Consider the following 27,483-nt stretch of genomic DNA (forward strand, 5'->3'; position numbering starts at 1 on the left):
GCTCCTCCTGGCGCCCAGAGCTCTGTGGCTCAGCCAGGGAGCAGGCCGGCCACCGGGCTGAGGCTGAGGCTGAGGGGGCGGGAGGGCCTTTGAAATGTTAATAGTATTTTGACATCTGGGCTTGTGACATCCACCCTAATGACATTTGGCTCAGGCTGACAGCCCTGGACATGTGGGGAGGGAGGGAGACAGATGATAAGTCGTTTTAAATTGCAGCGTGGCAAAGTGGCTGGAAAATCCTGAGTCTTAAGAAACAGCGAGAGAGGGAAGGAGGAGGAGAAAGTAGAAATCAAGCAGGAGAAAGTGGAAGGCTTTCTCCGGGGTGGTCAGTCCTTCCACCAGGCATGTGGCAATCCCAGCACTCGCAGGCTGAGGCAGGGGGATTGCCGTGAGTTCGAGGCCAGCCTGGGTTACAAAGTGAGTTCAAGGCCAGCCTGAACCATATAGTGAAACGCTGCCTCAAAGAAGATCAAAACAAACAAACAAACACACACAGACAAACACACACAGGTGACTATTTATTGAACGCCTAATATATGCTGCACACAGTTGAGGGTTAGGTGTTTGAACTGGCTGTGAGCCCCTCTTGCCCATGTCTGGCAGCTCCTCTGAGGCCTAATTCAAGGTCCTGTTTTGGAGGCCCCAGCTCGGTGACTCACACTTAGGTCACAGCAGGCCGCGGATGGCCTGTTGTGGTGCGGGGCAGGGGCTAGGCAGAGACCCCTGCTTTGGAGGCCGCCCCCCAGCAGAGCAGGACTCGGCCTCTTCCTGCCTCTCCCCTGCCCGCTGTGCCCCTGATGGGCCCCTCTTCTCCAGAGGGAAGCGGAGTCCAGGCAGCAGGGCGGATGGATGGGAGGAGGCCGGGTGTGGCTTCTGGGTTCCTGTAGTTCCCAGCCCCCCCCCCCCCCCGCATCTCCTCCCTCACCAGCCTCCTGGCAGGGAAACTAAGGCTGAAGATGGCAGAGGAGGTGCCATCCTCCAGCCGGGGAGCTCGGGGCAGTGAGTGGAGAAGCCAACGCAGTCCCCCGCTAGGCGCTCCCATGGGCCCCTTCCCTGGGCCTGGGCGGGGACAGAGTATGTGGGTGGGAGCCCTGGGCTGGGCGGTGACAGGGCCTCCAGGCCATCATGTGTGTGACAAGTGTGGAGAGCCCAGCAAGCTCGGCGCTGGCCACCACCCCTGTGGGCCTGCGGGACAAGCAGATTATTGGGGCTCCTGGGGGTCACTCTTCCTGTGCAGGGAACATTTCCCGATATCCCCTGGGATGAGGCCAGGAGTGGTAGGGACCCCCAGACGCACGGTGGGAGTGGTGGCCCCAGGGTTCTCAGCCTGGGCTGTTCCACCCGCCCCCAGCCCTGGCTGCCGCTCTGCAGGTGATTGGCGGCTCCCTGGGGCCTGGCGCCTGGCGCCCTCTCCACGGCCCACTGTCCATCCTGGAAATGGCTGCAGGGACGGACTCCCACATGGCCTATTCCTGGCTGACGGCCTGGGCTGGCGGTGGCAGGGTCATCTCAGCCTGGACCCTTGTCTGGGCCAGCCCATCTCTCCCGGGCCCTTACACCGTGCAGCTCACTGTGATTTATTTCAACAAACTCTGAATTCAGGACTTTCAGAGACAAGTGCCCTTTCTCCAGGAGGCTTCTTTCAAAATGGAGTAGTGGAAATTGCGGGTTTGTGGGTGCGGATTGCTGCTGCAGGAGGTGAGCCCTTCCCTGCAGAGGGGAAAAAAGAGCTTTAGAAGCATGGGCCACAGCGGGAGGACGCGGTCCACCCTCAGGAAGGACTTCTGGGTCACAAGGTGTGAAGTACCACCTGCCTCTTCCTCTCCCCCAGCCTTTTCTGCTGGAGTTTGGAGAGGCTGCCTCTCTTTCCCCGGGGGAAGCCCATTGTGTGCATGGGGTTAGAACTCCCACTCTGAGCAGGGCTTGTAGGTACAGGCTTACAGTCCTAGCACTTTGGGAGGCTGAAGCAGGAGGATCTCGAGTTTGAACACGGCCTGGGTAATTTAGTGACTTAATGAGACCTTGTCTCAGGGGTCCCGGGTCAGCCTCCTGTAAAGGTTTCCAAACTGAACTCATCTCATCCCAGAGTCCTTTGACTTCTGTCCAACCCCCCATCTCAGAGATGGGGAGACCAACGCTCAGCAGGGCTCAGGTGACACAGCCTCAGTGCGGCGGGCAGAGCTGGAGGGATGACAGGAGTCCCAGCCTGGCCAGGAGTGGTCTCAGGCGACCCAGGGGGGAGGCCGGAAGGACCAGCACCCCGCTAGGCCCATAATGTCAGCCACCAATCCGGTGACAGCGTTCCTGAAAAATACAGCCGGCCCAGCCTTGCCACACATTGGTGGTGGTCGTGGTGGGGGAGATTCCTGCCCGAGCCAGGCAGGCCAGGGCCCGGGGCCACTCAGGCCTCAGTTGGTGCCTGTTCAGTCACCGGTGCCTGCTTCGTGGCCCTGCATCTGCCACCCACGCACCCTGGGATGGTAAAGGTTATATTCGGTGCCAAGAGCCGGTGACCCCACTTATGGGCACTAGGGGCACTTGGGGGGAGGGCTGCGCATGTGCATTTTACGTCCTTCTCACTAGGCCCCTGGCCCCAGCCTGTGGGGGTGCAGGCCTCCCAGTGCGCCAGAGCCAGGAGCCCCCATTCTCAGGTCCGACTCAGCTCCAGAATGGGAAGAGTCCCCTGCCCAAACCAAGGCTGCTGGATGGGCGCTCCCTGCGCAGACAGCTCTACAGACCGGAAGCCGAGGACATCGGACAGGTACATTGGGCTCCCTGGCGTCCCAAGGACGCGGCCTCTCCAAGAACAACTGGACTCCACTGCAAGCTCAGCGCGAGACTTTCCCGCCTGTCTTTGTAGAGCACCTCCTGTCAGGGCCCAAATGGCTAAGGGGTGCACGCACCCCTCTGGGGCAGGATCCATCATACTGGGTCCTGTGTCCTTTCCCAGGGCTGTGGGTGGTGGGTGGGGAAGGTCTGTTAGGGCTGGTTGTGCACATGCACAAGAGGCGCAAATGAATCGCGAGCGAAGGGTCTAGGAAGCATGTCTGTGGGCCATTGCACGCGGCAGCAAAGAACACAGGCTTTGCCAACAGTTACTCATTCACCAAACCCTCTTGGTGTTCACTATGGTCCGGGCCAGTGCCAGGCACTGGGTGAAGGATGGTGTGCCAGATGTGGCTCTGGCCTGCGGGGACTGGTGGGCTGGAGGAGGTGACCCCGCGGGTCCTGTGGGCAGGGCCGGGGCACCGGGTAAGGGTGCAGAGGAGAGGGCTATTCCCAGACTGGACGTCCCTCTGACCTAGGAACGCTTATCAGTGGGAATCGATTTGGCTGGTGAGGGGACAGAATATCCCTGGGCTGAGCCACAAACAGAAGGTGGCACTCTGTGGGCCAGCCAGGAGGCCCAGGTACCGGCCTGGAGGTGGGGGTGGGGCAGCCTCTCAGGCCCTGCCACCCCACTGTTTTCCCTGGCTTCCTGGCGCTGTGCCACGCATCCTCCTGGGACGAGGACGCTACGTCTCATTGAGCCTCCCGCGCCTCCTCGCTGGACTCCTCTTGGGCCAAGCCAAGGCCCTCTGGGAAGGATCGTCCGGCGCGGCGCAGCTTCTGGGCTGGGGGACTCTCCAGGGTCCCTGCAGCGCGTCCAAGCCACCTGTTGTTACACTTTGCAAACCAGCGCTGCATCCAGCTTGCTGGGGACCCGCATGACCCTGGGGTACCGAGTGCTGGGTGTTTGGTAGAAAGCGTCCCTTCCCCCATGCGCTATGAGACCCGCGGCAAGTAGAATCACCTCACCGGCCGTCAGTCCCCGCTTTTCCTGTGCTTGAGCCAGGAGCGGTGGGGTGCACGCAGGAACACGCCACACGGGGGCACATGCCACGTGCGCCGAGGTAGGAGAAGTGGCTCTGGGGTAGGGGCTCTGGTGTCGCTCGGGGTGGGAGCTGTGCGCCCCTGGCGTCCCGTGATCTGTTGTACTTTTCGGGGTGTGTGTGTGGGGCTGTGTTCCCTGAACCTCGACCTGGGGACGGTGAGGAGGGGTCTCCGCATATCCAGGAGTCGGCGTGCTGGCGCGTGCACGGGGAGGTGGGGGGACGGGGGCTTCCAGGAGAGGACGACAGTGGGGTGCGGCGGGCGGGGGAGCAGCCGGCGGGGCGGGTGGCGGCGCGGCCCCGGGCTTCCGGAGGTGGAGGTGCGGGCGGGGTGCGCCGGGGTGGGGTGCGCCGGGGTGGGGGCGCCCAGGTGTTCTCTCTTTAAAAGGCCTGCGGAAGCGACGCGCGCCCGGCCCGCAAACTTGCGCCCGGCTGCGCCTCCTCGGTGCGGCGCCGGCCCCGGCCCCGGCCCCGGCCCCGGCCCGCCCGCGCCCCGCCCCGCCCTCCGCAGCCTCCCCTCGCGCTCCGTCTCCGCTCCCTCTCCGCCCGCTCTCCGGCGCGCTCTCTCGCGGGCTCGCTCGCATTTTCTCCCTGTGCCGCCGCCGCCGCCGCCGCCGCCGGGCGCCCGCTCCCGGCCGGCTGCTCCCGCTCCGCTCCCTGCCCGCTCCAGAGCCCGTGGCCGGACCCCGCTCCCGGGCCGCCTGCGCGCACTCTCCGGTTCGGACGCGGGCTCCCGGCGGCCGCGGGGGCAGGGCTCGCCGCCTCCCCGCTCGTTCTCGCCGGAGCAGCCGCCGAGCGACCGCCAGCGCATCCCCGCCGCGCCCGGGACTCCGGGCGGCTCCGCGCGCGGCTCGGTCCGCAGCGTCAGCGCCTCCCGCCGCGGCCCGGCTCCGGGCACCGCGAGAACCGAGCGCCCGGCCGCCGCCTCCCCGCACCCCCGGGGCAGCGGGGCGCGCAGCCGACCTCTCGCTGCCGCTGAAGCCTCGCCGGCGCGCGGTGAGTTGTGGCCCAAGGGGCGCCTGCAAAGGGGGCCGTGCCTCCGGCCTCTGGGGCGCGGGCTGCGGGCAGGACACCGGGCTAGGGAGGTGGCCTCGGGCGAGCTCCCACGCTCCGGGTGCCAGGAGGAGGGCCGGGGACCCGGAGCCTCGGGGCTGGAGGGCGCGGGACCTAGGCTGGGGGTCTCCCCTCGAGACTGCGGCCACCTCTCCGAGTGGCCCTGGGGAGGGAAGGGGCACTGCTTGTTGTTTCTTTGCAGGTCTGGGGGAAAGTAGTGTGTGCCAGGCTCCAGCGGCGGAGGGTCGTGCCAGCTCCCGGTGGGGCGGTGCATCGGGCGCCCCTCTGCGGAGAGCGGGGCCGGCAGGCGCGGGCGGCATCTGCACCCCTTCTCCGCGGTCTGCTGGCCGGCGGGAGGGCAGCGCCAGCCTCGCGCGCCGCGGCTGCTTCCCCAGGCGCCGCTCCGGGTCCGTTGCCCGCCCCAGCGCCGCCTTCGCCACGGCCGGAGCCGGGCAGCCGCTGGCCCGCAGCCGCAGGCTTGGCCGGGGCGGCGCTGCGGGGCCGGGTCTCCCCGCGCCCCGGGACCTCAGGGTCGGGCTCGCCCCAGACTGTCGGAGCCGACCGTGCCTCCCCGAGACCCCTCTCGCCCCAGCCCCTCGCGCCGCCCGGCCGTGCGGCTCCGAGTGTGCAGGGCGCGCGCCGCGTGTGCTGGGGGGAGGTCCCCGCGCGGGGTCGGTCTTTCCCGGGGCTCGCGGGCTGCAGGTGTCCCCTCCCCGCGCGGGGGCGGGGCCGGGAGCCCGGGGCCCCTAAGCGAGAGGCGCCCCCGCAGCCGGCGGTCGGCAGTCGCCAGTCGCAGGCTGTTTGTGCCGGAATCGGACCGCGGCGGCAGGGAGTCCTGAGCCCGAGCGTTCGAGCGCCCCCTGCCCCTAGGCCCCGTGCGACACCCTCGCCCTCAGCATGGCGCCCCCTTGTCGTTCTTGCTGTGGGCCAGGGAGAAAGCTGGCTCGGGAGCGGTGGACTGAGCTGGGCTCGTGGGACCCGGGTGCCCGGAGCCCCACGTTTGTCTGTGCGGTGGCCGCCCTATCAGTGACAGGAAGCCGGAGGTGATGGGGGTGGAGGGTGTGTGTCCCCATCACGGCACACTTAGTCCATTTTGCTGTGTGGGGACTCAGGGTTCAACAGTGTCCACTGAGCCTCGCGTCCAGCCTACATGCTAGCATACTTGGCAAGGACCTTGGCCGCCAGCATCTCCTGCTCAGGATGTGCCTAGCTGCCTGCGGCCCCGCGGCCCAGAGCTTCGGTGGAAAGCAGGGGACTTGAGGGGACTCCTGTGGTGCAGAGAGCCGAAGAGTCTGCAGCCCCCTGGGAAGCGATCCCAGGGAAGAAGCCTGGTTACCGCTGGCAGGTCTCAGAGCCCTTGTCCCTCTCTCTGGCCTCCTGGGAACCCCTTCCTGGAGAGTCCTGCTGGCCCTTGGGCAGTGTCCTATCTGTGGTATGGGAGCTTTCAGGGATGTCCTGTGCGGGCCGTCCTTGTCCCCGGGATGGACATGTCTGCCTGCTTGCTAGTGAGCTGGCCATATCTCGCCTTCCCCTGGTATTTGTCCTTTTGGATTTAAGCTTTCTCCACCTGCCAACACCTTCACACTGGCAGGAGCAGAGCACCCCAAGAAGCCTCCTGCCCCCAACGGCAGCAGTGCTTCAGCCCAAGAAGCTCAGGAGAAGTGGGGGGAGGCCACCTGCCAAGGCCCAGGTGGGAGCGGCAGGAGGAGGCGGAGACACCGGGAGGGAGCAGAGCTGCTCTGGCCTCAGTGGCCCAGCCAGGGCCCTGCCTCCTCCCCCTGTCCCCCCCTGCCCTTCTCCTCTGGGTGCTCAGCTCTCTCTGCTGGAAGCCTGAGGTGTCTGGGAGGAGGCTGGCTGCAAGGGTCAGGAACCTGGGGCCCAGGCCCAGAAGGGCCCTGAGGGGTCCACAGCCCAGGCTACAGGCTCCTGGCCACACCCGTCCCACTGCCTGCACAGCTGGTGGGAAGCTGCCAGGACCGAGACTCCCGAGCATTATAATCACAGCTGATAGATGCGTCCTCATTGCTAGACAAGTGTGAAGCCAGCAGCCCCTAATTACCTCCCACCCCGAGGCATCTGTCCACCCCTGCTGTCCTCCTCTACTCGGCCTGGAACCCAGCTTTCCAGTGGGCAGGCCCGGCTGGCAGCCCGGATGGTGGGGCCTGCTGGCTGCCGGCTGGAAGGTTATCTTGCTTCCACAGAGTGGCAGCCGCTGCCGCCTGCAGGAGGCCTGGGGGAGCAGGCACCTGGGCTCGGCCCTGTGCGCTGGGGCTGGCAAGGGGCTGACCGGGGGAGAAAGCCGAGGGGCTCATCTTGGTTTGGTGGGCAGGGACTCCACCATCTTGGTGGGCAGGGACTGTGGCTCTGCCACTGGTGTTTTCAGAGTGTCAGCTTTAACCTGGTTAGCTGGGGCCGGAGGTGCACGCGCTGCTCCTGCTCGCTCTGGGCGCTGCTCGAGCCTCCGGCTGGTCGGCTGGCCGGCCAGCCCGGGCCTGCTGCCGTCCTCCCCAGCTCCAGGCCCCTCTTTGCCCAGCCAGCTTCCTTTTTTCTGTTGCAAGGCCCGGAGTCCCATGCACTGGGGACTTCTCCTTCTCTCCCTGCCCGCAGCTCCAGTGGGTCCTGCAGAAGTGGACCTCACCTACGGATGGAGGAACCCAGCTGGGTGTCCTTGTCACTTGTCACCAGCTCAGCCCAGAGCCCTGGCCTGCCTCTCCCTGTCTCTCTCTGCTTCTTGGAAAAAACAAGCATTGCAAGGGTAGTAAAAATTGCCCCTTAAATTAAAGCTGATGATGCCCGTTGAAATGTTTTATTATGAACCTCACCGTGGAGCAGTCTCACAGCGGCAGTGAAGCACAGATATAAGTGCACACACGTATATTAAATAAATTGGGGAACTCTCGTCTAATGACATTATCAGGACCCCATTCAATTAAGGTAGATATTATCTGCAGCCATTGGAAAGGACAGCCTCTGATGGCTGTGGGGGCCGTGACAGTGTTCCAGCTGAGCCGTGGCCCCTGCCTGCCGGAGCAGGCCCTGGCTGCTGGTCACTGCGATCAGCCCCAGGCTATGGCAACGGATGTGGACCTGGGACTCCCCAGCCGGCTGCTCACCGGGGCTGGGGCGCCAGCGTGGGGACCAGTGCCCTGGATTCTTCTCAGGGCTCCACACTCAGGCCCAGTCACCACTCTGCTCCCTAGGGTGGTGGGAACACACTGGGATCTGCCTTCTGGTCAGGGTGGGACTTCAGGAGAACGGGTCTGGGCTGCAGGACCCTCTGGGTTTGCATCTGGAAAGCGGAGGTTGCAGGCTCAGTCTGGACTCCAGAGCTGCTGGCCGCTGGTGGCTTCTCGGTGCATGGATGAGATTTTCACTCTGAAATGCAGCCGTGAGGGTTGGGGGCCATCCTGGTTAAGGCAGGGGGCCATGTTGTTTGGAGCCACGCTGGCACTGGGGCCCTCTGAGTGAAGGAGGGGGACAGGAAGAGGGAGGAGAGGAGGCGGCGGCGTTGGTGGCAAAGCCCACAATAGCGCCAGCTGCCAACAAAGACACCTGGCCTCTTGGTCCCGTGCTGGGAAGCTAGGGAGGGCAGTGGCTGGGCAGGGCTGGGGTGGAAGGACAGGCCTGGGCACCCCGGGGCTTGGCTCTGGGAGAGTGAGAGGTCATTTCTTGACATGTCTTGAGCTGGAGCCATGGGTCAGAGGGCTGAGGGGGCCGTCCGGGGCCTGGGCTTTCTCTTGGCACGAGTTCCTACCTGGTAGCATGCTCTGAGATCTCCAAGCCCCTCCTAACCCTGACACAGTGGCCCCTGGGTCCTGCTTGGGTTTGACTGGACTGTCCCTCCAGCTACATCTCTTCTTCAGTCATTTCTACCTTGCTGTGCTCTCAGCCTTGCAGGCCTCTTGCTGGTCCTTAACCCTGACGGAGAAGCTCATGTAGACCTCAGGCCCTTTGCATCTGCTGTTCTTGCAGCCCAGGTGGTGCCTCTCCTAGGTGTCTTCAAGGTCTTTGCTGCTTTTCCCTCTGACTGATTGTCACCTCCCCTGGGAGGCCTTACCTGATTAGCCTCTTCCAAAACAGCCTTCTGGGTCTTTCTGAGCCTTGTTTTCTTTCATGACCCCCTGAATAGCTTCTCATCTATGCCCACCCCTCACTGTGCTGTCATCTCTGTAGGTGTCTGCCCCACCACCTGCACAGGCGGGACACACAGTGGGTACCATATCACGTGATCCTGGCAGAAGGAAGAGTGGTCTGCACTCAGCCAAAATGAGGCCGACAGAATCTGAGGCTAGGCCTGATCCCTTTTGGTGGCCCGGAAGAGCTGCTCAGGCTGCCTGTGGCTCTGCCTGGACCTTGGTGCCTGCATTGGCTGGGGACCTGGCTCTGCCTGTCACTAGCCGCACTCCTGCTGTGCCTGACCCCGGGATCACCCAGGGTTTGCAGGGGTATAGAGGGCACTGGCTACACAGGCCTGGGCTGTAGACATCAGTGACAGCCTTGAAGGGCTTGTGACGCTGGCTGCGGAGCAGGAGGTCTCACGAGTTGGTGTCATCAGGGTAGACTTCCTGGAGGCGGCGGCTGCTCAGCTGCTGCTTGGGTGGCCAAGGGGAGCAGGGGCCCTTGGGTTAAAGTTCTCCTGACCTGAGTTCCCACTGGCACGGAGCCGAGCCTGTTCCCACCAGCCCGCCTCGCGGGTTTCGCCTGGGTGCCGGAGAGACCCAGGTGCCTCCATGTCAGGGAGGAGCAGGATGGGGAGCCGGGCCAGGGTTCCCACCTTGTGAGGGCTCCGGCCCAGGCTGTTCTCGGCAGGCCGCTGGGGTCGGCAGGTGCTGGCTGCTCCTGCACCTGGGCCAGCTGGGGACAGCCGGGAGTGGATGAGGCCGGGTGACAGCCTTGTCCCCTCGGTAAGGGACAGTGAATCAGCCACAGCTGTGCCTGGCTGAGGGGTTAACGGCCGCAGGTGGCAGAGAAGGGGCTCCGGCTCCCCCTCCCTTGGGGGACCTGTGACTTCCCCAGGCCCGGAGGGCTGGGGTGTGGTGATGGGGTCTACAGGCTCCCACCTGGCCCCACCATCTGGCCTGTCCTTACGGCCCAGCTGTCTGGACCCAGCGCAGGCTGACAGCGGCAGGCCCTCAGCCTGGGAGCAGAGTGCAGGGTGCATCTGCTCCCCACTTCTCTGCCTTTTATCCTGGTGTCTGGTTCTTCGGGAGAGGAGGGAGCGGTGGGGGAGACTTGGCCTGGCGCCCCTGGAGTCCCCTCCTCTGGGCTCGGCCTGTGGAGCTGTGTGGTTTGCTGTCCTTCCTGGCTGGAGAAGCACCCACTCCTTCAGACTTGGGGTGCTCCCTGAGGCACTGTCCTGGGGCCTCCCCATCCTGATGGTGGTGGGGGGCAGGGGTGGCCTGCAGCTGTACCCAGCTTCCCCCTCTGAATGGAATGTTCTGGAGAAGCCCCGCCCACCTGGGGGACGTGGGCGCCACCTTGATGTTTTGCCTGCCGGACCCCTCCCCGCCCAGTGCCCCAGGCTTCAGCTTATTTTGGAATTGGGGTGTCTGGGGCCCAGGGTGGGGAGGACCTCAAAGAAGGCCCCGCTCGCCCACCGTGCCAGGCAGCAGCAGGGGAGGAGGCAAGGGCGGCGCCCGCCCCCAGCGCCCTCGGCCTCTGCTCTCCGTGGCGCCTTTCACGCGGGGTATTTTTACTTTCCCCTTGTTCCCGGTCCACGATCAAAGGAGCAGGAGGGAGGCGGGGAGAGGCGGCCTGCGCCTGGCTCTTTGCAGGAGCTGGGGACAGACAGCCCGGGCAGGAAGGGGCTGGCGGGGGCCCTCAGGGCTCTTGGCCCTGATCCCTCTGTGCTTCCGGCTCTGGTCAGACCTGAGGCAGAAGCCAGTGTGGAGCCTCCCCAACCCCCTGCCATGAAGGCTCCCGGAAGTGGGATGCCAGGGTCGCCTATTCCTGGGAGCCAGTCAGGCCTCCCTGCAGTGTGCGGTCCTGAGCATGCGGGGAAGTGGCTGGTGCACTAAGCACCCAGGGCCTCAATTTCCCCATCTGTGAAATGGGGATACAATACTTCACAGTGCATAAGTGCAGTACTACAGCAGCGGCTGGGGCCTAGCAGGGTGGGGTCCTTGACTGTCACCCCTCCGAGGGGCACCGGCCTTGTGTGGTCAGGATGTCCCTCTGCTGCCCTCCGCATCCAGCTTGCACATGGGTCACACGTATGACAACTGAAAATATGCCCCACAGGTAGTGCGGCCCCAGGCTGGGTTTTACTCCAGCCAACCCATTTTACAGATTTGGAAACCCAACGCCAGGAAGGCTGTACTCACCTCCAGCCCCAAGGCAGTGGCAGGACTGTGGGGTTGTTGATGGCTTTTCCACCGTCTCTTTTCTGGATTGCCTGGTCAACAAGCAGCTCCCCACACCTCCCACTGCCTCCTGGGAAAGAGGCTGATAAAGTTGTCCCCACAGTGTGGCTACTCCTACCTGGACTTTAATGGTGTATAGCGGGTGAGAGTGCAGTGGGCTCCTGGGTGCCCTCAGGGTCCCTGCGCTGGGGTTTGCTGGGTGACACCGGAGAGTGTGCGATGTCCCTGGGCTCCTGATTTGCCTGCCTCCTTGGCCCTGAGGGGCTCACACAGAGGGAGTCAGAAGTGAGGTGAGGGTCCCGGGGCCGGGGAAGAGCCCAGGAGCTGGGGCTGGCCTGGGGTGCTGCGTCTCCTCTTTCCCTCCCCCTGGGCCAGGACTGGAGCAGCTCCCAGCCCACCTCGTGCCTTGATGGTGGTGTCTGTCCCAGCTGTCCAGGGAAACTGAGGCATGGAACAGACAAGTGCTCAGTGACCGTCACGGGACCAGCCCGTGGGGAAGGGGCCCTGCGGTGGCTCCAGCGAAGTCCTGACTCAGCCTCCAGCCTGTTCCCTGCGGCCTCCAGAGAGGAGGGAGGGAGGAGGCCTCGGGCTCCGAGTGAGGAGGAGGCTGGTTTGAGGGAACCCCCAGGGGAAATTAGCCCAAATTAGCAGTGCGGATGAGGAGGAGCTGCTGTTCTCGCCTCTACCCTTGCGGATAAATATTTAATCACAACAACAATAATGACGAGGATCATAATAATGTGCAGCAGCTCAGGCCCTAACCTGAGCCCCAGGGTCAGAGGAGGAAGTGGGTGGGGAGCAGGGGGACAAAGGAGAGGCCACGAAGGCCTGGAAGAGGGACCAGGAAGAGGACGAGGTGGGAGATGGAGACCCTGGGGTCCCGGCCTGCCCTCCCAGCTGCCCACCCTGCAGCATCTTGGATGATTTTGGTTTCTTCCCAGCAGGCCTTGCATGCCTTCCCGCCAACTCCCCAGAGGACACCAGGACCCTGGGCAGAGGGGCACTAGGGGCGCTCTGTCGCTCACCTGTGTGATTCGAAAACTGCGTTCTCAGGCCTCAGTTTGCACTTCTGTACAATGGGCTGGGCCCGGTGGGGCTGGCTTTCTGTCCTGCCTTGTGTGGAACTGGAGCAAAGCCCTGACCCTCCCCACCTTGGCCACTGTTCCTGAGGACAGTGCTCTGTGCTCCCGGCTTCTGAAGGCAGCAGGCCCAGGCCCTGGGCAGTCTTCAAATGTGACCTAATTTCTCCTTCAGCTCTCTCATCTCAACAGGAGTTGAGCTGCAGCCGGGAAGAAACCAAGTAGAGATTTATGGGGTCTTTGGGGAGCACCTCGGCATCGCCCTCTCCCGGGCTCCCAGTGGTAGGTCAGGGTAGCTAATGTCCAGGCTGTGTGTGAGTCTCTGTCTCTCTGTCTCCTTCTCAGGTTGGTAGAGCCCCTTCTTGATGCCAAGCTACGCCAAGCTGGGAACACTGAACCCTTCCCACCATTGTCCGCTGGGGCCAGGCCTGCAGGCTCGAGGGTCAGTGCATTGTTTGCCGCCGTCTGCGGGCCTGGACCTCGAGGGCCGCTGAACTCTGCTTGAGCACCCTGAAGGAGGCAGAGAGCCCCCCATCATGCTCGACCCTGCTCGGCCGTCCTGCTGCTGACGCCGCCCCGCGCATGCGCGTCCAGGCCGAGGGGCCGGGGGCCTGCCAGGGAAGATGCCCGGGAAGAGAGGCTGGGGCTGGTGGGGGGCCCAGCTGCCCCTCTGCCTGCTCCTCAGCTTCTACTGCCCCTGGGTGCCTTCCTCCCTGGGGAAGCCCAAGGGTCACCCGCACATGAACTCCATCCGCATCGACGGGGACATCACCCTGGGGGGCCTGTTCCCCGTGCACGGCCGGGGCGCGGAGGGCAAGGCCTGCGGGGAGCTGAAGAAGGAGAAGGGCATCCACAGGCTGGAGGCCATGCTCTTCGCCTTGGATCGCATCAACAACGACCCGGACCTGCTGCCCAACATCACGCTGGGCGCCCGCATCCTGGACACCTGCTCCCGGGACACCCACGCCCTGGAGCAGTCCCTGACCTTCGTGCAGGCGCTCATCGAGAAGGACGGCACCGAGGTCCGCTGCGGGGGCGGCGGCCCCCCCATCATCACCAAGCCCGAGCGCGTGGTGGGGGTCATCGGAGCCTCGGGGAGCTCGGTCTCCATCATGGTGGCCAACATCCTCCGCCTCTTCAAGGTCAGTGCGGTGGCCCCAGGCCGGCTCCCTTCTCCTCTCCTCCACCCTGCGAGGAGGCAGGGGCCCCCGAGCCTGTGCTGCCCCCCAGCCCAGCCAGGTCCCCGCTCCTCCCTGGGGACCCGAGGACAGACTGATGGACAGATAGACCGGCGGGTCACGGAGGTGCACACAGATCCGCAGACAGGACAGAAACAGGGACGCTGGAGGCCACCAGGCAGGGAAAGCCAGACGCTGGTGTCCACGTTGTTTTCAAACCGTCCAGGTTCCCAGACGGACGTCCAGGTTCCCAGACGGACGTTTCCTTTCCGCGTTGTCGAGGAGGCCCCGGTGGCCCTCCCGCCCACGCTGTGGGCACAGGCAGAGCTGTGCCCTCATTTTGAGATGGGGTGTGCGCCTGGGGAGCCCGCAGGAGGTGCGGATGAGGTGCCCCGGCCTGGTGGGGTGGCAGCCGCCCTTCCGCCGGCCAGCCCGCCCGCCTCCCCTGCGCCTCCCCTGCGCCTCCCCTGCGCCTCCCCTCGGCCTCCCCTCGGCCTCCCCTCGGCCTCCCCTCGGCCTCCCCTGCGCCTCCCCTCGGCCTCCCCTCGGCCTCCCCTCGGCCTCCCCTCGGCCTCCCCTCGGCCTCCCCCTGCACACCTTCCTCCCCGCCGGAGCCCCGCCCCGCCCCCGCCCGCCGCCTCCCTGCTCTGCTGATTTGCAATTCAATTGGAGCCAAGTGCTTCGCTAAGCTGCTAAAACAACTGAAAGCTACTGGGTGGAGAGGAAAACATTACAGGCGCTTCTCCAGTAATTCTGAGCCGCTTCCCTGCGAGCTGCCTGGGGTGCTCTGTGTGGGGGCAGGGAGGATGGGACGGGAGCGCTGGGTGCCTCCCTCACCCGGGGTCACGCTCCCGGCCTTCACCCTCCGCCCCTTCTCCCCTGGGCCCCAGATTTAGCAGAGGCCTGGGACCAACCGCATGGCGCCAGGCTCGTGGGGTGAGATAGCCCAGGGCCAGGCCGCTCACCTGGGTCCTTTCTAGAACCCGTTTACCTAAATCCCATGATGCTTTGGTCCTTGGGGGCGGCTGCAGGAAGGGGGGTGTGTGGGGGAAGAGGGGTCGGGGAGGGGAGAGGAAGTCGCCGAGTCGGAGAGGTGCAGGGTTGGGGGAGGGGTGCAGGGAGGAGGCTGGGAGGGCCGGAAGGGCAGGCCCTGGGGGGCAGGTTCAGCAGCGGGCCAGCCCCCCTCCACGCCTGCCCCTGCACTCAGGCTCTCCGTGGCCTTGTCCCGGGCTGTTGGTTTTATTTGAGGATGCGGATGAAAACACGATTTTAATTTTCAAACAAATGGATCCATCATGAACGCCAGATGTGTGCACAGGCCTAGGCTGAAGCAGGCGGCTCCAAAATCTGCCCTGCCTCAGGCGGGCGGGCAGGCCCTCTTGGGTCTGAGCTTTCTGGGGTCCCTGGAGGTGGCTCAAGGATGTGCGTCCCCCACCTCCCGCCAGCCCGCTGAGTCATCACCTACTCCCAGGCCTGAGAGGGGAGGAGGCAGCCTGGGTGGTGCGCAGCGGGGACAGCCGGGCACCCTGTCACCCATGGGGGGGCGGGGACCCCAGTCCCCTGAAGCCTGTACTGCAAGGGGGCCGTCGGGCACGTTCCCCTGTAGGCAGCAGTGGCAAATTGTGTGACAGCTGTGGCCTCAGGTGACATGGGTGGGTGGGTGTGGGCTAGAGGACCCCCTAGGCCGCAGGCCTGGGGTCAGGTGCTGTGGCCGGCACTCCCTGGTCCCCTTCTCCAATCTCCAAGCGCAGAGCTCCACGCCTGAGACCAGGGGCCTCCTCGAAGAGCTGGCGAGGGTTTAAAAGCCGCTCTCTGGAGCCAAGGACTGGACTCCAGGCGGTAGGTCAGACGCAGGTGCCATGCGGGGACCGGTGTGGAAGAGTGGGGGGCCACCTTCAGGTGTCCCCATGGAGTCGGGCTCAGTCTCAAACCAGGTTATATCCCTGACTTCCCTCCCATCTCTTCCCTTCATCCTCATCTCGGCCTTTTCTCCCGGGCTCCCGGGACAGGCTGGGGAGGATTGTAAAGAATTCCTCCCAAAGGGGCATGGCACACCTTGGGGATGAGGCCCACACAGAGACCCAGAGCACAGTGACCCAGAGTGGGGGCAGACTGGAGTCAGTCATTTATACTCTAGTGAGAATAAGCCAAATGGAAGACCTTTTCCTGGGCACAGCAGTCCTGCAGAAGAAAGAACAGAGTGCAGGACCCTGAAAGGAGGCAGTGGCCATGCCTGTGTAGGAGCTGACGGGAGTCCAGAAATCACTTGGTTTCTCAACATCCCTAGCCCTCCTCAAAGTTATTTATTTTTTAGATTTGGAGATAGGGTCTTAAATTGCTAAGCTGCCCGGGCTGAGTGGACTAGGACTTGTGATCCTCCTGCCTCAGCCTCCCAGGGCGCATAGATTCCATCACGCCAGCTCAGAAATCAGTTCGAGGCATGTGCTCATGTGTTTGTTTCCCAGTGAGCAAACCGAGGCTCAAAGTGGGGAGGGCGCCCGCCGGTGGGTGGGCGGAATGTGGACTCTGGACCAGACTGACAGCCGGGGCCTTTTTGTGCTTCGGTTTCTGGGAAGAGCTCGGGCCAGCCCTGTGCGCGCTCAGTCGGCCCGCAGGAAATGTCACTGCGTGGCTTGGCTCGGTCTGGGCCTCCCGCAGCGCGCGAGACTCCAGCGAGGGGAAGAGGACGGAGCGGGGGCGGTGACAGACGGTGACCTTTGCGGCTGATCCCGCAGAGTCCCCGCCATCTGCTGCGCCCTGACTTCCTGCGTGAGCACCGATCGGGCAGCAGCTCCGCTTGGGATCGGGCACGCGCCTGGGTTGCACTGTGGTTCTTGGGGAGCCGTGGGGCCCCATCCCACCGGCCTTGTGCCCCGTGGGGCTGTGGGTGCCGTCACAGCCCGGTCCTCCAGAGCAGCACGGGCGACCCTGGTCTCTGCGTCGCGGTTCTGGTTACGTCGTCTTGGGTCAGGGCCAGGGCCGGGCCTCCTGCCGTCCCCTTTCCCTGGTCTCCTGGCCAGGCCGTGCTTGCGGCTCGCGCCATCCTTGTGAACCCAGATCGGGGCTGCTGTCCCTCCTCGGATGGCACTCTGGCTCCCGTGAGCTGGGTCACAGCGCACACCCCTCGTGCTGTTGGATACGCAGTCATGTCGCTGTCTCCAGCAGCCCCCAGCCTTTTTTTTTGGTCTTTTTTTTTTCATTTTTATCGGTACCGGCGATCGAACTCACGACCACCTGCTTGCAAGGCAGGTGCTGATGCCGCTGAGCTAAATCCCCAGCCCTTAGCCCCCAGTCTTTGAAGTTCCCTGGAGATACCACCCCACTGTCTTTTATTGTATTTTATTTTATTTTTGAGACAGGTCTGACTATGTAGTTCAGTCTGGCCTTGAACTCACTATTAAGTCCAGGCTGGACTGGAACTTGCAGCAATCCTCCAGCCTCAGCCTCCCAAGTCCTGGGATTACAGCTGTGCACCACTGTCCCTGGCTTAGACACCTCCCTATTCTTTCAACCTCAGGGCCTTTGCACCTGCTGCCCGCACTGCCTGGAATCTTCTCCCCCCCTCTTTGAAGCTGGATCTTTGTCACACAGACTTACAAGCAGGGAGGCCTCTTTCCTTCCGTGACTGTGTTCCGTTTCCCTCCTTTTCTCCAGCAGGGAACTTGCCCCAGCTCTGTCCCCGGGCAGATGTGTTTGTTTCCCTGTTTGCTGTTGGCTTCCCTCCTAGACTGGGGAAGTGGACGACGGACAGCCCGGGGCCTCGTCTGCCCATGTGTTCTGGGTATCTGTTTGCAAGAAAGGTTTTCATATCTTAAATAGCAGGAAAAAAACCCAGAGCACAGATAAAGGCCCATCCTGGTGTGAGAGTCCCACGAGCCTCACACTTGGGGCTCTCTCCGTGAGCACTCTGGGGACGTGGCAGCCGGGCCGCCCCTTTGGTGACCCACCTGGACCTGTTCTATCCCCGAAACACCTTCTTCAGGCCCTGACACGATACCCCACAGTCTCCTCCCTGCCCTGGAAGAGTAGGAGGCTGAACGGGGACCCCATCATGGGGTTGGATCTGTGGCAACATTTGCGCACGGGTTCTTTGCGCAGTGGCTGGGTGGGAGGCACCTGAGAAGCCAGCAGCTGGCTCAGAGCCACACAGCCGGGGAGCACGGGGCCTTTCCCCAGGCTGCGGTCCCCTCTTTTGGCCACCACATAGAAGTCAGTTTGAGGTACAGCTTAGTGCTTCCTGCCTGACTTCTTGGAGCCTCACTTTACCCATCTGTGAAATGGGTGTGACACTCATCGGAACCACGGAGCATGTAAGGCTCCCAGTATCACCAGGATAGGTGTCAGTGGACACAGAGTGTGAGGTGAGGGGCCCCTGCTGGTGAAGGAGGGAGGCAGGTCCTGTAAGGGGGACCTCACAGCTCTGCTCCCGTGGTGCCTCCATCCCCAGGCCTTGGGGTCCCAGTAGGAGGGAACCTCAGCTGGAGCCCAGGCTGTGCCTGGCTGGAGCTGGGATGGAGGCCACAGAGGCCACAGCCCTCCCAGGCCAGGCCAGGGTGCAGAGGTTTTGATCCAGGTGCTGACACCTGGCATGGCACCCTGCACCCACCAGCCTGCTCCCCAGTGGTCCCAGGGCAGCAGGTTTAGCCCTGGTTCCTGCAGCCGGCTCTGCCAAGTTAGGAGGGAAGTGGAGGCCTCGGAGGCCTCCAGGCCCCCTGCGAAGGACTTGGGGGAGAGGTGTGGGCTTCTGCAGCCCAATAGATGCTGACGGCGCCCCGTTCAGGGTGCAGCATTTTCAGGGGGTGTGGGCTGTGAGTCTGGGGTCCTCCAGGTAGCGCCTGCTGGTTCCGGCTCCCCCGCCCCGTCTGGAGCTCTGTGTACCCATCATAGATATTCAGGCATTCATTTGTTTATTCAGTGAATCTCATTGGTCCCTTCCTCCTGGTCCCCCAGGGCCGTGGCAGCATCTGCTGTCCGCCCGGGCTGTCCTCACAGCCACCTGGGTGGGGACTGTGGTCCCCAAGGTCCTGGTGCCAGGCCTGGCCTGGGAACTTGGGGTTAGATGGTTGGAGATGCTGCTGGGCAGCCCGGTGGGGGCCGTTGGACCAGCCATGAAGCAGCCAGAGAGCGCTCCATGCTAAGGGGAGGCGGCTCTGGAAAGGTGCGCCCCGAGCAGGTCACTTTGTTCTGTCCTGGCAGGGCTGGACCCTCCTTCGAGGTCCTGAACCTCCCAGGTCATGTGGGGTCGCTGGTGGGGTCACTGGCACACAGCAGGGCTGGGCTGGGCTGCTGGTCCGTCCTTCCCTGGGTCTGCCTCGGACAGACACAGGCAGGCAGGCAGATAGACACAGACAGAAAGACAGACCCAGGCAGGCAGACAGGCAGGTAGACAGGAAGCAAGCCCAGGTGAGCCTGGGTGTGGAGGAGTGACACCTTTGGCCTGGCCCTGCTGACCCCCAGCCCTCACCCCGGCCCCTGGAGACTGATGACCCATCAGCAGGGCGGCTGATTCTGCTTTGCTTCCAGCTGACCTTTCTGCCCGTGCCTTCGCAGGGGTGGGGGAGGGGTGGGCCTGGGGAAGGTGCGGGGACACCTGGCCTCACCCCCACTTCTCCATTGGTTGTCCCCAGCTCCATCCCCAGTCCGCCTGCCTCTGTGACCTCGGCTGCCCTGGAGGGGCCTGAACCTGCCCTGTTCCACCCCAGCCCTCTCCACCCACTCTCGTCCCCGGGCTCCTCAGGAGGCCTCTTCCCTGGCAGCGATTAGGGGCAGGGGCCGTGGGCAGCTGTCAGGCTGTTCTCGGGGCCTCTGACCACTGCGGCTGCCCCCGGCCTGGCACCTTGATTACGGCTTTGCGCATCTGGGACCAAGCACTTCCTGGTGGGCGCCTACCCCCAGATCCAGCGCCCTGACTCAGGGTGTCCTCCCTCATGGAGCCCGAGGCACCCCTCTTCCTGGCACTGCTCTGGGGCTGCCTGTCTTCCCTGCGGGTGTCCCGGGGTGGGGGGGGCGCTCGGCAGGGGGCTCAGCAAACAGCAGCAGTCGCTGTGGGCGCCATGGGATGCGGGGCTGGGTTCTCCTCTCTGTCCACTGCCTTCCGGCCCTCATTCCTGGGCCTCAGGTCCCTCTGGGTCTCAGTTTACCCCCTGAGGTACGCTGAGTGGCTACTCGATGCCAACGGGCAAAGAATGGTCACTGCTGCGCCCTGGCCTGAGGAGCGCCCACACAGGGAGGCTCCCTGGTGGGTCCTCAGGGTCTGGGCACTGCTTGGTCCCAGGTGCTGTCCTGGGGCAATGTGGTTTGTGGCCGGGGCGAGGGGACAGTGTTAGCCTCTGCCAGCACCTGGGACGGGCGCAGGGGTGTGTGTGTGTGTGTAGCTGTCACCAAGCCTCCAGCTTCCAAGTGAGTGGCGTCCTCATGTGGAGGGATTTCATGCTCCCACAGGGCGCGAGTCTGCCTTTACTTTTAGGGTGCTGGGATTGAGCCCAGGACCTTGCGAATGCTCAGCATACCGCACTGAGCTGCACGCCCAGCCTCGAAGCATGTATTTCAAGAATGATTTCTTGGCCGGGCGTTGTGGCTCATGCCTGTAATCCTAGCACTCAGGAGACTGAGGCAGACAAATCATTGTGAGTTCGAGACCAGCCTGGGCTACAAAGTGAGCTCAAGGCCAGCCTGAGTTGCATAGTGAGACCCTGTCTCAAAAAGAAAAAAAAAAAAAAATTAGAGCAACTGATGGATGCCTCGTGGCCAGCCCGGACCCCGGTGGTGATGGCGGCAGAGCTGTCTCCATCCTGAGAGAGGAAACTGCAGGGCCACGCCCTGCGTCGCCCTCGGCCCTGTCCTGCTCCTCAGGGGCGGCCGTTGTCCTGTCCCCGATTAAACTCTTCTGGGGAGATTACTGGGGATTAAAGCTGGGGCCTTTGACTGAGCTACATCCCGGCCCCTCCCCTCTTATTTTCCGACACGGTTTTGCTGTTTTAGAGTCGCCCAGGCTGGCCTTGAGCTTGCCACCCTCCCGCCTCAGCTGTCAGCTCTTCTAATTCCGCCCTCTGTCCACGGGAATCCCCGTGACGAATGTTCGCTCAGTGTTGTGTTCTCACCGTGATGCACGCGGGGCCTACCGCGTGCCTTCTGCTGTGCTCCTGCCCTGTGGCCGGGTTTGTGCCACTCCTTTTCTTGGCTGCATCGTGCTCCCCTGTGGGGACTCCACTCCTAGTGCTCACTCCCATCCTGCCAAGTTGCCCCAGCAGTTCCTAGCACCATTCTGCAGGTGTGACCTCCTCCCTGGGAACGTCCTCTGCTGGGTGGAGCGCCAAGGCTGAGGCCCAGGATGGAGGTACAGCCTTGAGGGGGCTCAGTGGGGAGGCCTCCCCGGGGCTGAGGTCTGGGTTCCCCAGTCCAAGGAGCCTCTGCCTTCCAGATTTGCCCTGCCCGGTTCTCTGGGCACCGGGGAGGGTGCAGGGGACAGGGCCTGGTGGCGAGAGGTAGTGTGGCATGGAGCTTGCTGTCCTGCCTTGGAGGCCTCTGGGGCCCCGGGTCACCGTGCGTGCGTCTGAGGAGGTGACAGCTGGAGCAGGATGTGACAGGCTTCTGCTTGCAGCAGCAGCAGCCGGGCTGGGGCTGCAGCTGGAGGGGCTGTGGGAAGTGTCAAGTGCCTTGTAAGTGCTTTGATTATCTTAAATTGCTTGAGTGGTTTCTCAAGATGGCGCTAACTATCCCAGGGACGGACATAAAATCAATTAGGAAATTGCAAACTAGCTGGACCCGGGAGAGGAGCGAGCACACCTGCCTCCCCCCACCTGCCTGGGACGGGTCTGTCTCCTCCTTAGCCCTGCTCCAGCTGTGCTGGCCTCTGCTTCTCTCTCCAGCTGTCCGCCCACGGAGGCCTTGAGATCATGGCAACCCTCCCGCCTCAGCCTCCCCAGTGTGCTGGGGTTACAGGCACATGCACCCTGCCGGTCTGTGCCTCTTTGAATACAGCATGGGGAGCGCCTGGGGCTGTAAACTGGGTCAGTGTTTAAGGTTCTCAAAGACATGGCTGGGCCCCATCCAAGGAGACCTCAGGCCTGCAGCCCTGTGCTCACTGCCCTCTCCCGGCCCTGTTTAGTGGCCCTGTGGCCAGCCCTGGCCTGGCCTCTGCTTGGCCTTGCATAGCAAGAATGACGTCCCCCAGTCCTTCTGGGGACCCCACAGGATCCTGAGGGAAGAGCCGGGAGGTCTTTGTAACAGCAGCTGACATCTGTTCCCGAAAGCAGGAGCTGGGCGCCTGCACGCCAGGCCACCGCAGTGTCCCTCGCTCCTGGTGTCACCTGGTCCTCTCCCTGCCCCGTGTGTCTTGTGGCAGTGTTTATCAAGGATCTACTCCAGGCCCGGCTATGGAACAGGCTGGCACCCCCAGCTCTGTCTGTTTCCGGCTCGGTTATGATCTGTGTGCTTTATTCTCACTGTGGGGCTTGTCACCTGCGTGTGGCCTGGGCTTTCAGATGCCTGCACCAGTGGCATCTGGGTATTTCTTAGCACCATGGGAGTGCAGGGCCTGCTGGGGCATGGGCGCAGTCCCCACGGTCACAGGAGCCTCATCTCACGACACCTGTGGGATGGGCAGGACGGTGGTGTTTATAGATGGGAAGACGGGGGTCCGGGAAGGTACTGCGTGCCGGGCCAGCCAGGCGGTGAGAAGCCCAGGGCTTAGCATCAGGGTCCTGGACTCTGGGCCAGGGCTCTGCTCCTCTTGTGCCTGGAAGCCACAGGCCTGACCCTTCGGCTCTTGGTGTGGGAGCTGTGGTGGTGCAGGAGGCGCCCTGGGGGCTGGGTCCGGCGGCCCTCCCTCCCTGTCCCTTCCTGGCAGAGGTTAATAAAAGCTCTTTGTCTGGCTTTGGAAGAACACAGAGAAGCGTGAAGAGGAGATAAAGACTGCTCAATTACTCTGTGTCCACTGTCAATTACCCCACCGCCCGGGTCCTCTGTGGTTCCCACCACCTTCTGTGGGGTTTGCAGCTCTGGGCAGCTCATAGCCAGGGTTTGTGCACGGGCCACGGAGGCGAGCGTCTCCCCGTGTCCCAAAGGCTCTGGGTTGCGGTGCTTCGGGGCAACACAGTCACCCAGGGGGCCCTGGTGGTTGCGTGGCTGTGAGTCTGAGGGCCTCTGTCCCCATCATCTGGACAGTGGGAACGGGAGTGGGAGGCTCCGAATTGGAGCAGTTATCCTGGGAAAGCCAGGTGCTCAGGTGAGCACCCAGGCTGGGCGGGAGGTGGCCATGGCAGGTGGAGCGTGGGAGGTGGAAGCAGGTGTCCCTGTCGGTGCCGCCTGTGTGAGGCGTGGGGGGCTTGCCCGGGCTGCCGGAGGAGGGGCCGGCGCCCTGGCTTCACTTCACACCTGCTGGGAGGACGAGCCCCAAAGCCCCGGAAATTAGGCTCAGAGATTTAGGTCAAATGTGTGGGCAGGGGGCCAGGCTGCGGCCGGCCGGGAGCAGATCTCCCAGGAGCCGGCACTGTGGACAGGTGGCCGGCGTGGCAGGAGCGGGCTGGTCTTGGAAGCCCTTTCAGGCCACGCCCAGCGTGGCCACTCCTTCCTGCTGTAATCCAGGCCTCTCCAGGTCCCGGCCTCCATCTGCCGACCTGCACACCCATCAGCCCCCCAGAGAGCTGCCCCGCCTGTCCCCCTCCCTGCTCCTGTGCCTCTGACCGGTGAGGCGTAGCTCACACACGGCAGGAGACGCATTTTGGGTCCCTGGCCATAGAGCTGTAAGCTGTAAGCGGCTCTGAGTGACCACAACAGGGCACCTTAAGTACCCGGGAGCCCCCAAACCCTTCTGGCCAGCGCCCCTGTCTCCGCCATATCCGCGTCCTGCTCCCGCTAGCTTCCTCCATCCGATCCGTGTCTCCGCACGGCTCTGCTCTCCTGCTGACCGCTTCAGCCGGGTTGGGGCTGTTGGCGGCTGGCTCCTCTTTCTTCTCTGTTCTGTGGTCACCCTGCATGAGTTCATCGTTTATTTATCTGCCTGGTGCCGCTGGACACGGGCTGAATAGGAGCTTGGCTGATACGGGTTAGGTTGGCTCGGCCACGGCAGACGTGTCTTTGGGGGATGCGAGCCCTCCCTGCTGATGTGTGCTGCGTGCATTTGCGGCAGGACTTGGGGTGCGGGGTTCATAGCCAGGGACAGCGCTGGCGGACAGAGCTCAGCGCTGCAGTGAGGCTGGGTCTCTCTTCTGCCTGGGTTCAGTGTTTAGAGACAGAAATGGGTGGGTTTCTGGGAGCCGCCCTCCTAGAAGTTGGCCTCCCAGCCCCATCGTCCACGCAGGGAAACCGAGGCTCCTGTGGAAGGCGGTGGGGCCAGCACCTCCGTCCCCTGAGCCCGCACGTGCTCCCGGTTGGCCGGCTTGTGTTTGCAGTCGGTGCTCTTTCTCAGCTCGCCCACGTGGCTCTCGTGCAGCCTCGTATCCAGTCTGGGGGGCGTGAATCCCGTGGTGACCCACTTAGCTCGGGGCCCAGCCAGCTCCTGAAGGATCCTAGTCAGCGTTTGTCATCTGGCGTCCATCCCCCAGAATCGGGGACACCCAGGTTGGTGTAGGAAACGCTGTCTTCTGGCGTGGCTGACGTGGACCCCTGCAGGTGCTGGCCGGCCACCGTCACCCGCACGCTTGGAGTGACAAGCAGGGTGCTCACACGGGTGCCGGGTTCCTGTTTCTCTGGACCCCAGGAGCCTGACTGGGAAGGCTGAGCTGCCTCTGAGAGCCCCAGTGTCTTAGGGAGGCCGGGGCAGGCCGGGGTGGAGGGAGGCCAGGAGCCCTGCAAGGCTGGTCCTGGGCTCCCGTGGGAGACCAGAGAGGCTCTTTCAGCCCATCGATTGACTAAATGGTCTTTGAGAGGCCAGAAAGGTTTGCCAGAGTCTGGGGGGCAGCCTCTGGGTCAGAGTTCACCCCGCCCCGCCCCCCGGCTGCTGCTGTCCGCGGTCCTGAAACCAGATTCCCGCGGGAGGCCCGGAGGGGCCGCGGTGCAGCGCAGTGAGGCGGATTGCACCGCGGCCATTTGCGCTGAGAGCAGGCATGTGGCCGGGCAGACGGTGCGGGTGCCTTGATATTTTAATTGAAGCCTGGAGACACGGTTGCTCTCTCTGCAGCGCTGACAATGTACGGAATAAATAATTCAGCGGGGCCTGTGTTGTGCCTGCTGTCCTTGCCCGTGGGGGCGGCCACACGCACGCTCACACAGTGCACGCCGCCTCCGGGCGGGCGGGAAGCTGCTGGTGGCGGCACCCGAGGCAGCACTTCGGTTTCCAGGGGGCCCTGGCTCTGCTCATCCCTGGTGACTTGGTTCCCCCGCAGCCACCCCTGAGCAGAGATCAGCAGAACTTGGGCATTCGCTCCTGGCTGCAGCGGTTAAGTGGCACTTAAAGTTCCATTTGTCCTCGGAGCAGCCTAAAATGCCAGAGACCTGGAGGAAGGGACCCCGTTAATGGCACGCTCCCCGGGCTGTGATCGAGCAGGTTCCCTGTCGCTCAGCGAGTATTTTTGGAGCTGTGAGTTGGTGAATGGGGAGGGGGCAGGAGATGGTGCTGAGGTTGCCAGGGTGAATAAATCTGGCTGGGGAGCAGGAAGGAGAGCGTGACTGGTAACTGCTCCTGTCGGGGGTGCAGTGAGGGCCTGGGACTCAAAAGGGGCAGGTCCAAGGAGGGGTGCATGGCGTGGCTTCCTGGAAGAGGCGGCCGGGGTCCAGCAGGCACAGAGGGAGCCATTGCAGTGCTCCCAAAAGGGGACAGGACCTCTGCGGTGTTGGGGTGGGGTGTGGAGGGAGGCGGGGTGGCCATGATGGAGCGGGGCTCGGGCCTGGCTCCTGTGGTGGTGCGTGGCTGAGCTGGGGTTAGACCTACTCCAGGGTGAGGCTCCGGGAGCGATTAGGAGACCAATGGGACGCTCGGCTGGAGGCAGCAGTGTCTCGAAGATGGACTTAAACAGAGTAACATTCGTTCACTCAGTCGGGGCGTAGGGAGCATTTTTTATGTGCCAGATGTTGGCCCAGATGTCCTGCAGCAGCTGGCAAAAGCCTCGTAGTCCCTGCCCTCATGCACTGAGCTCACGGAGGGTGAGGCCCAGAACATGGTTAGTGAAAATCCCAGCACTGGACGGGTTGGGGTTTATAGGAAGGTTCAGGGGAAGAAGGGCTCTTTCTGGATGAAGGAAGTGGGAGGCAGTCTGGGAAATGGGTGTCTGCTCATAGACCCAGGTCAGTGAGGCAGGAAGCCAGGTGCTGGATGGCATTTTGGAAGGCAGTACAGCCTGTGCAAAGGCCCTGAGGCAGGAATGTGTGTGATCCATTTCAGGAATGACAGGAGGCTGTTCAGAGAGCAGGGGACAGGGTGGCAGGGACTAGGTCAGCAGACCCGCATGGCTCCTGAAGGACCTTGACTTGATCTCAGGAGCAGGGATGGTCTTCGGAGGCTGTGAAGGGAGGAGAGGCCCTCTGTGGCTGCCAATGAGCTGCTGCATGGAGGGGTGTTTGTAGCTCCCTCCCTTCTCCTTCCCCTTGTCCTGGGGAGCATCACAGGCCCCAGCCCTGCTCCACAGAAGGGGACCTCTGGGACCTTGGTAATTCTGCAGAGTCCACGTCCCCCAGCTCTGGTACCCCCCGCTGCTGCTGGGGAGCCCTTGCCCAGGGCGCTCTCTGAGCTTATTTTCCTCACCCACACAGGGGACTTGGTGATGGACGTCCCAGTAGGAGGATGGCCCTGGCGTCACTGACCGTGAGTGGACTAAGGGGGCACTGAGTGTAGCTTCTTTGGGCGCTGTGGCCCAGGAGGTGGCCCTGCCTGCACAAAGCCAGACACAGATCCCAGTATCACACAGAGGAGAATCTGGGGGCAGAGGGGTCCAAAGACCTGCCAGAGGCACGGGCGGGGTGCAACAGTGAGCCGAGAGGTGCCCTGAGGTACCCCGGGCTGAGATTGGGGGCTGATACCCAATTCCCAGGGATTCTAGAGAAACTGGCTGTCCCCGCCCACTCTGTGCCTCCTGGGGGAAGAGGGGGGCTGCCTGCCCTGAACAGGGTGTGCGCTGATGGAGGGGCTCCTGGGGGGACGGAGAGGCTGGCGAGGTTATGGAGCTGTGCGGGGTGGGGAGAGGAGGCGGAGGCCTGTTGACTCTCATTCCGTGTTTTATCGCCGCTGGATGAGCAGCCTTCATTAAGAAGGGAAGTGGGAGACGGACAGGGATAACTTTGATTAATTTTAAGCGGGGCTCTTGTTTGTTAATTTTCTTCCTGTTCAGCAGAATTATTAAATCAAATTACAGACGCAGCCCCATCTTCCTGGGTAGGAGCGGGGCCCGCAGGGAGCCTTGCAGGTCTCAGCAGCGCAGCCCTCAGGGGCAGCCGGGGCGCAGGGGAGGGATCCCCGCTTCCCTGGAGAAGGTCCCGTTGCTGGTTAAAGGCCTGATGGGAGATCTGGACGCCAGGACAGGGACAGTGGGGCCCGGGCTGCTCCAGGGGCCCTATTACCTTGTATCTCAGGCCTGGAGCCCAGGTTGGGGCGGGCAGGCTGTGTACACAGCTGGGGCGCCCTCTGTCCTCCCCCAGCACCCGCCTTGGCCACAGCCCTTTCTGGTCCTCACCTGCCACCTGCTCTGCCTCCTCCAGCTCAGCCCCTGCCAGGCCTGCTCTCCCGCCCTGCGGACAGCTGCCCGGGGCTGCCGGCGACAGCGTCACCACCTCCTGCCTGCAGAGGCGGCTGGGTTCCGGCTGCCCTTGGGCAGTGAGATCTGGGGGTTGCGAACATTCCTGTGCTCCCCGCAGAGCAGTGTCTGGGTCGGTGTGCAGCGCGCACGCGTGCGTGTATGTGTCTATGTGTGTGTGTGTGTGGTGCTGTGGGGCGTGTCTCTCTGTGCACACATGTTTTCAGGTAGCCCTGTACCCTTGTGCACGCCTGTGTGAGGGTGTTTCCAAGTCT

At 63.5% G+C, this 27,483-nt stretch overlaps 1 protein-coding gene across 7 annotated transcripts in view; it reads left to right on the forward strand.

Moving 5' to 3' along the window:
• Positions 1–4,729: 4,729 nt before the first annotated feature.
• Positions 4,730–27,483, forward strand: part of Grm4 (glutamate metabotropic receptor 4) — a 71,209-nt gene continuing 48,455 nt past the window's right edge. For 3 of the 7 annotated variants that reach the window (XM_003473910.5, XM_063239044.1, XM_063239045.1), the window contains exons 1-2: positions 4,730–4,868; positions 12,712–13,508. In XM_003473910.5, the coding sequence (XP_003473958.2) occupies positions 12,990–13,508 (519 nt within the window). In that variant the 5' untranslated portion in view covers positions 4,730–4,868; positions 12,712–12,989. Of the gene's footprint in view, positions 4,869–12,711; positions 13,509–14,461; positions 14,481–20,523; positions 20,881–26,265; positions 26,284–27,483 lie in introns of those variants that run through there. The other 4 variants (XM_063239048.1, XM_063239049.1, XM_063239047.1 and 1 more) reach the window with 4 other exon arrangements.

The sequence above is a fragment of the Cavia porcellus genome, unplaced genomic scaffold (genome assembly GCF_034190915.1).
Source record: "Cavia porcellus strain 051 isolate PalLab524CR breed Dunkin Hartley unplaced genomic scaffold, mCavPor4.1 scaffold_28, whole genome shotgun sequence".
Taxonomy (NCBI): Eukaryota; Metazoa; Chordata; class Mammalia; order Rodentia; family Caviidae; genus Cavia; species Cavia porcellus.